General features: G+C 40.8%; 1 protein-coding gene and 1 pseudogene across 1 annotated transcript; both read right to left on the reverse strand.

Moving 5' to 3' along the window:
- Nucleotides 1-827: 827 nt before the first annotated feature.
- Nucleotides 828-6,046, reverse strand: dbf4b (DBF4B-CDC7 kinase regulatory subunit). Its single transcript, XM_072456888.1, has 12 exons — nt 5,954-6,046; nt 4,754-4,926; nt 4,490-4,672; nt 4,292-4,342; nt 4,132-4,201; nt 3,907-3,971; nt 3,743-3,779; nt 3,500-3,545; nt 2,715-2,846; nt 2,500-2,638; nt 2,286-2,416; nt 828-2,199 (listed from the first exon to the last, which is right to left on the reverse strand). Exons 2-12 carry the CDS (start codon nt 4,901-4,903, stop codon nt 864-866), a joined length of 2,340 nt encoding a protein of 779 aa, XP_072312989.1. The 5' UTR covers nt 4,904-4,926; nt 5,954-6,046; the 3' UTR covers nt 828-863.
- A 1,096-nt stretch (nt 6,047-7,142) lies between these two features.
- On the reverse strand, nt 7,143-8,270 carry LOC140369523 (gap junction gamma-1 protein-like; annotated as a pseudogene).
- Between the last annotated feature and the right edge of the window lie 351 nt (nt 8,271-8,621).

Here is an 8,621-nt window from a genome sequence, read left to right on the forward strand (position 1 = left end):
GGACAAACTGTTGCTTTCCTCTATTATATCATATCACAGAACGAATGAGTTATTTACATCACAACATTCTACAAAAATATTTTAAAATCATTTTTTATTTAAAAAACATCACTCAAATAATTTCCTTCTCTCCATTCATACAAAACACCCTTCTATTTTACTTACATATAGCTGGATTTCTGACGCACACCAGGGCACCTTTAAAGCACATTAACCAGCCCCTTTCATGTTCCCTTCAGCCTGTGAAAGGAACTACTTTTTGTCTCATGTTTGAACATCAACACCAGCGCTTACGGGCTTACATCCAGGCACAGCACTTACAGTAATCGAGTAATGCCCCTTCAAAAAAGCCTCATTAAAATCTCAATACCGCTGTGTGTTCCTGGAAAAGCTGCTCAAAGACAACACACATTAAGTACACAAGAATATCAAATATACTCATAGAAGGTGAGATATAGTGGCTTTATGTAAAATAAACGAAAAAAAAAGTTAATATCTATAATATACACTTTATAGATTGCAATAAATATTTCTCTCACACACACACACACACACACACACACAAACATACATGTACACAAATGATTCATAGGATATTTATATGATGAAGCGCTAACAGTAGCATTTGTACTTTAAATTCAGCCCAGGAAATCAAAGACCAGCACATCCCAAGTCTGGATAATTGAAAGGCTCTTCATTTGTTGTTCAGATCAACGCAGAAGAAGATTGTGACAGAAACTTAGGGCATCTGACATAAATAAACCAAGTTACAGAAGACAAATTGCTGTGACAACCAAAAACAAATTCTTATTGATGTCTATTGCTGCAGTTGTTTAGGAGGTTTAATTTCTTTACAAATGCTTTCAGTGCTGCACCTCAACAATCTGCACCACAGTCCTGGAAAAAGCAGACGCGTCCGCCGCGATGGTCTGCGCAGTTGGCTGCAGGACGTTGTGGAGGCGCGACTCGTAGCTGCTGTCGTGCATCCAGGGGCAGGGCTGGTGCAGGAGGTCCTTGTCCAGTTCCCTGTTGGGTTCGTTGGGGGTCGGGGCGTTCCCGGGGGGCGCACCCAGGCGGGACAGTAACTCGCAGTCCCAATCAGAGTCCGAGTTGACGGAGGAGAGCGCCGCCACATCTGGGATGAGAGCGGATTCGATGCAGACCGACGTCGAGTGGGAATTTGATCGTTCAGAGTTTTGACTTGAAAAGGCATTTTGGAATTCGTTAGCAAGGGTTGAAACCGGTGTATTTTGAAGAGATGGTTTAAAAGACGGCGGCCACTGAGCTGCGATGTTCATTTGAGGGACTGTAAATGTGCTGAATGTCTGTGCAGAGTCCTGGTATTCCACTGTGCAATAACTTGATAAACTCCTGACTGGTTTAGAAGAAGATTGTACTATTTTACTAGATGCGCTTTCAAAAAATAAATACTTATCCTTTGTGATTTCAGGTTTCTGTCCATGTTTCGTGTCCTTGAACGCCCCAAACTCATTCGTCCTCCTCCTTTTGCTCGTGCCGCTTTCAGGACTAGCCGATCTACTGCGCTTTTTTGGATTGAGTGCGGTCACCGCTTGTCGAGGAAATGAGCGACACCGGCGCTCACTGGTATTATAACAAACTTTCATTGCAGTCCGACTATTCCCCGGTAACGTAGCAACAGTTCCAACATCGTTCGCGCTTTGATCCACAGGAAAAGACTGAGAAACACTTAATTGATTGTCTATTTGAACTATTGGCTCATTTTTAGGCTCGTGTGAAGTAAACTGTTGGGGGCTTAAAACAGGGGCCTCCAAATATGAGCTGTGCGAGTGTAAATCGAGTACTTGGGGACTAAGCACAGGCGGGAAAGGGTCAGGATTGGGACAAACATTAACAGGGCAAGGAGATAGTGGTTTGATGTCTTGATGTGGCTGTAATAAAGGCGGATCTGGTGGCATCTTTTCTAAAACGGGCATGGCAGGACTCAAAGGTTTGACGTCAACCTCAGGAGTAAAAGCAGGCATAACCAAGTTTTCATTGGTTGTTGGGTACTGGGTTTCGGGAGGAGGACCAGTGGGGAAAGGTGAAACAGTGTCACTGATCAGGATAGGAATGTTATCACCAGAAAAATTAGACTCCTTCAGCTCTTTCACGGCATCTTCGGTTTCCAAATCAGTCAGTGGTTCTAGTTCACATGCATCAAGGTTTGGAGAAGTTTGTCTAAAATAAGCAAATAAAGCACAGTGTTAAGTGAAACTATAGGGAGAAAACAGTAGTGCAGATGCAGGATAATGAAAGAGACTAACCCATTGAGTTCTTCAGGTTCGGCTGGAGGATAAGGGTCAAAACCAGGAGTCATAGCAGCTACAAGTTGATCTATTACACTGTAGTTGGTAAAGTCCAGCACAAATGCACGGTGTTGGTCAGACTGTAAATGCTATAACACAGTGAGAAGATTAAAATGATCATCACAGAAAGTATCGTTTAACTTGAGGACACACTTGGGTAAAACAGTCCTACCTCCTCCTGGTTGTTGTAGGTTTGGCAGCAGCATTCACAGTAAGCCGCGTCCTTCTTGCGTGGCCTCAGGGGTGAAGGATTACAGCTGAGAGGAGTTTGACATTTCTCCTCAGTGCTGACCGCGGCATTGGGATTGTCACTGAATAATGAAAAAGATGACTGTTACATTAAAAGGTAATGAAGAATATTGTTTTCAGTATAAATAGAATACTAACATGTTTTTCTTCTCTTCATTTTCTGCCCATTTGTCAAAGCGAGGAGGAGGGGGGCACTCAAAGGGGCTGTATCGCCCAGAGTAGAGCACACTGGGGAAGCTCATGGACTGCATGTGCAGAGGCTTGTATTTTCTGCAGACAAAAGCACAAAAATTTTATATAAGCAAGTATTTAGATTCTTCTGCAGGTTTTGTCCCAATTCTGATCCTGTTCAAAGATAATTAAAAAACAGCTCCAGCTGAGTTTATATGGAAATGTTTCAGATGTTATGGGCTCAATTTCCTGCAGCAAAGCCAGAACACTTGAGCTAATTGAAATGAGGATGCAAATGAAAAGACCTGTTCACACTGAGATCCCCTGCAGCCTTTGAGCTGCTGAGCCTCAAACAGAAACAGTATCTGCTCCTCCTCCGGGGGGCAGCACTACCGGGGGCAATGTCACACAACACCACAGAAGCTCTTTCGCCGCTCAATTAAGCAAATCATCAACACCGAACTCAATACCCAAGAGGGAAAATAAGGTCGCAACGATCCCACATTCATTTGATGTCAAAGACTAAATGCAACACTGAAGATCTTATCGAGACAGCCTAAAATCTGCTTTATCGATTCAATTAAAGCCAGGTTCAGGTTGAGCGCTTTTTGGTCTATGAAACTGTAACCAGTACAAAGGCACTGGTTACAGTTTTGTGGTTTCAAGTCAAATGTGCGTTTAGAAATTACTACATTTTAACTGTTTAGTCTTCAAATTGTCCCAAAACAGTATGTACCGAAACTGAATCCCACCTGCTCGAGTCTTCTACTTTGAGATATGGAGACCTCAACGGTGCAGCTGCGAAAGGAGAAAAATTATGATTCACCATGTGACAAATAAATGTATGCTCATATGAAAAGAACACCGAAATAATGCCTTAAACCAAATAATTTATTAACTGAACTTAAACTCGCAATTAGGGATAATTAAGTTGTTAGTTACATTGTTGTTTACATACTTATATTTTGTAAACAACTAAATAAAGTGTGAATCACCTTTTACAGCATTTGGGCTTTGTTTGATGTAAACCTTCTGTATAAGTGAAAAGAAACATTTCATTAGTTTGAGTAAAACCAAATATGTCTGTACATAGTTTCTATACAAATTAGTTTTTTTGAAATAATAAACCAGGTACATAAACATGTGTCTAAAACTATACCTCTGACTTCTTTGCTTTGGTGTCCAAACTCTCTTGAGACAATTGCTTAAGGTAGAAAAGGACATCTGGAAAGCATTAAGGATTAAAAGCAAACTATGTGGGAAAACAGACATTTGTAAAAGTTGTATAGTACCACCATCTGAAAGTAGAGCTGCACTACGCACACAAGTGGAACCATCATTTTAACTTTATGGAAATAATCTTTTAATGACTGCTTAAGGATACCATCTGCATACAGAATCTTTACTCCCCACGACAGAGCGTTGGTCAAAACACTGCTCCCCTGCAGCCGCTCCTGTCAAATTAAAAAAATGTATACAATGAATGGATGAATGGATGAATGAAATACTATAAACATAAAAATTTAAGGATATGGCCAACTTGCCTTATTAAGAATGGCCTTTTCTAGTAGAGCCTTCCCACGACTACCACATGCCTGATTGGGAGAACACAACGCATCAATAAGGGTTGAGTGTAACCTAAGTTACCAATTATTTTTGTCAGATCAGTATAACATACTTAAAATATAACAGATACAATATAATATTTTACAATAGCATACATAATTTCTTGTGATACTTACATTTAGTGGAGGCCTGGGACTTCCTTGCTTTTGCCTGACCTTTTTCAGTGCACTTTCACGCTGTTTTGATGGAGTAGCTTCACCTTCAGTTTTGGCTTTACTGTCCGATGCACTCTGCTCTAGTTCTTCTAGGCATCCAGTCACAACAAAACTCACATCCTTGTGCAGAAAACTTTCAACTTTCTAAAACAGAGTAAAAATATTATACTTTAGTCAATGAACCACATAGAAACTAGCAATTTTCAATAGTTTATTTAAACTTACCCCTCCAAATAACGTTATGGCTTCCAGAAGGAGGGCTGTGGAGCGTTTCTTTACTCGATCCAGATAGAACGTCCTTCCATCCAGTTTCTTCTCTCCTGGAGCCAGTTTACCCAGAAGACCACCTTTCTCTCGAAACTTCCGCTGCTCCATGACTTTACAAAATACGCCAGGGTCTTTAGAACAAAACAGCGTCAGACAAATAATAGCCAGACATTATATTTCAATAAGGTAGTTTCTTACCCTATTGAAATATATACCGTATGTTGGACATTTGTTGGACATTTAAAAATGCTATAACATCATATCGTGTTCATTGTGTTCCATTTGCGTTTTTGTGCAAGACTTGAACCTCAACCAAGACATATACAGGCACATTTTAGCTCATTTCTGATGCAATAAAATATTGTCTAAATATAATTATCAAGATAATGCAAAAAAAAAAAGATATTACATTTAGTCAATATTGCCCACCTCTAACATTCAGTACAACAAATATGGTAGGTCAGGTATTTAATGTTACGAGGCTTCTGTGTTTATTGATTTCGGCCATTCTGGCACAAATTATTTTCAATTGATTACCGAAATTCAATTTACAATTTAATGCAATAGAGCTTGAACAAATGTTACCTATATATCCAATCTTAGAGAAGTAATATTTTAAAAACATGGCTACAAAGTAAAACATAATACAACGGGCAACCACGTGTGATTTAGGTTGTTTTTAACCCCGGAGGACCACCATTCACTGTGGAGAAGTGTACATTAATAATACATAGTGAGACGTAATGTCCACAAATACGTTAAATATATTTGAAACTGTTCATTTACTCGTTTCTACAGCTAAATAACATTAGGATTCCATGATTCTATACAGGAATTTACTGCTTCCAAAACTGACACCAACTCCGTATCCAAGTTAAACAAAAGTGTGTAAAGACTCGTTTAATAATCAAAAGAAAAAAATAAACATTCAATATATAGCCTAAAGATACTACCCAATGTATGCGCATTCATCGAAACAAAGTGGACCATGATAATATGAGCTATTAGCACAAACTAGCTAGAGTTAGCTCGCACTTCAGTCTGGGTCCGTGAACACTCCAGGAAAGCAACCATATTACACGTAATTATTTATTTTTTTACCTTACACAGTATGATGCCTGCAAACAAGAAATATGAAATTAAATAAACTTTACGTACTCTTTATTACTTTACGGGACAGATAAAAAATCTTCTTATGACAAGCAAAAGCCACAAACCGCCGCTTTTTAAACAACAGTGTGCAGACAGGAAGTCAACACGAGTTACATCCGGTGGATCAAATGTAAGGGTTTTGTTTAAACTTTATTTTTATTTTATTTCTAAGAATACATTCATGCATGATTTTGGTATTATTATAACTTATCTTTTTGATTTACTTGCCAGGCAAAATGTAAAATGCGGACTCCTCTGTACATAGCCTATCTTCCCTTTTAACCATAAGGGAATTGTGTATCTCCTTTATTTTATCAAGAGTTTGCTTTGAAATCATAATCGGCTCATTATTTTGTTATCACTCTGGGATTAAGCCGCGTTTCTAGTTAATCGGTCAAATATGTTGGTTGTACTTGTTCCCAGCAGAGGGCGATGTGCACTAACACACGCGGATACTCATGGTCACACAAAGTAACTGCTTCAAATACAGTTCTACAATTTTCATAGAAAATGTATGAAGGATTAAAAGTCATCCACCATCCACACATGAAACACAACAGGGCTATTATTGAACTTTTATTTTGTAAGTTATAAAAAGTAAAAAACAAAGCAAAAAATACATTGTCATAACATTTGAAACATGCAATCTCCCAGGCCTGAAACAGTCTTAAGTAGTAGTACCTTCAAAAGATATCTTGCTTTCACAATAGAGGCCTACATAAATCTCAACTCGCAAAATTTGTTCATTCAATTTTATAAAATTATCCACACATGGACAAACTTAAGATACTGCTTGTAACTTTGAACTATATAACAGTTTAAACAGTTTTCTTTGCCACATTGGGTTTGTTATAGGTGTTTTTCCTCAATATTTATGCTTTGTTTTAAGTAAAAATAACCCTAACCCTAAAAATAACATGTAAACATTAACAATCAAGACACTTCAGTGATTCTCAAACTGCAGTACAAGGACATTTAGTACTATTTTAGACTAATTCTGTTTTAGCTTTATATTGCTTTCTTGTTGGTTCTTGTTGATCTATTCACTGTCTCTGTTTTGTCTTGGACTAGTCAAGACTCATCTATTACAATCCCTAAACCCTTTTGGATGGATTCCACTCGTTCTGAAACACACAAGCGCCAGTGCACTTGAGAATATTGTCTATTGCTTTAGGATGATAAGAATAATTTAGTTTTAGATCCATACTGAGCCCTTTATTCCACCCAACTCCTTGTTCAGTCCCTTGGTGCTGTCTCGGCACAGGTTTTCATTGTTGTTGTTGTTGCAGCAGTGTTCCTCCTGTGCGATATTGATGTGGTTCTGACGACACACCATCTTGGAGTTGTTAAGGTCGGTGATGGGCAGCAGCTGGTCACAAGGTTGGTCACCATCAAAGGCTTGATGGCGATGTTGTAGCCCGGAGGAGTGGAGGACTAAGAGCTGTAAGGCTCCTTTTTCTTCGTCCACCTGCTTTTGTCGGGAGCTCAGAATTTCACACATCGTCCCAATGCCCAGGTGCAGCAGCTCCCAAATGCTGAGGACTAAACAAAGCAGAGACACGGCGTAAATGATGAGGAGGAAGATGGTTTTCTCAGTGGGACGAGACACAAAGCAGTCCACAAGGTGAGGACAGGGGTGTTTGGAGCACTCGAAAGTGGGAAGAATTGCAAATCCGTAGAGAACGTACTGTCCACAGAGGAAGGCCACCTCCAGCGCTGAGCGGGCCAGGAGCTGGAGCACGTAGATGCGCATGAGGCCGTCCTGTCGGATGCGCTGGCGCCCGTCATGGCGGGCCGTAGCTTTTTCCTGACCATCAGGACTGCCTTTGGGCACAGGATGTTGGTCAACTTCAGGCATTTCATAGATCATGGGGTCTTCCTCCTGGTCGCCCTCAGCCTCCGCCAGAGCTCGGTGCTGTTGTCTGCCCAAAAGATAGGGCTTTTTCAGTTTCCTCCGAGGGGAACCACCAGCCTTCTCTTCAGAGTGAGTGATTTTGTCAACTGCATATCCCAAATACATGAGAGATGGTGTGGTCACCAGAATTATTTGAAAGATCCAGAATCGAACATGTGACAGTGGTGCAAAGGCGTCATAGCACACATTTTCACAGCCGGGCTGGGCTGTGTTACACACAAACTTGCTTTGTTCATCATAGTAGATGGACTCTCCTCCGACTGCTGTCAGCACTATTCGAAACACAATGTGAACAGTGAGCCATATCATCCCCACAAATGTGGAGTGATTGTCGATCTCCTCCAGTAAACGAGTCAGGAAGCTCCAACTCATGATAACAGCAGCTGCGTGAGTCCAGTAACACACCTCCAGTTAGGGATCATCTCAAAATGGGTTGAAGCTGAAAAGACTTAATATTTTTCGTTGAACCTACATTTCGTCTTTTTGTTGCTTTGAAGCTTCAATACATCGTTGTGGCAGTCATTGTTTTGAAATGCTAAAAAACTGCAACGAGCATCAGGCCAACATTAGGCGGCGAGTACGCGGGTGCGTGCGAGGAGCGAGGCGGGTGCGTGCCCGGGTGCTACGGGGAGCGCACGGGGGAGCACGGCGCGCCGTGGCCCGCGCAAGGGGCGGGGCGGGCGTCGCCAACGCGGCTGGTGCAGAAAAGTTGGAAAGCTTTTTTGTTGCAAGACACAGCGCAGAAAATTATCAAGAGAT

The sequence above is a fragment of the Eucyclogobius newberryi genome, unplaced genomic scaffold (genome assembly GCF_026437365.1).
Source record: "Eucyclogobius newberryi isolate DKJ021-1_F unplaced genomic scaffold, fEucNew1.0.hap1 SCAF_20, whole genome shotgun sequence".
NCBI classification, from domain to species: Eukaryota; Metazoa; Chordata; class Actinopteri; order Gobiiformes; family Gobiidae; genus Eucyclogobius; species Eucyclogobius newberryi.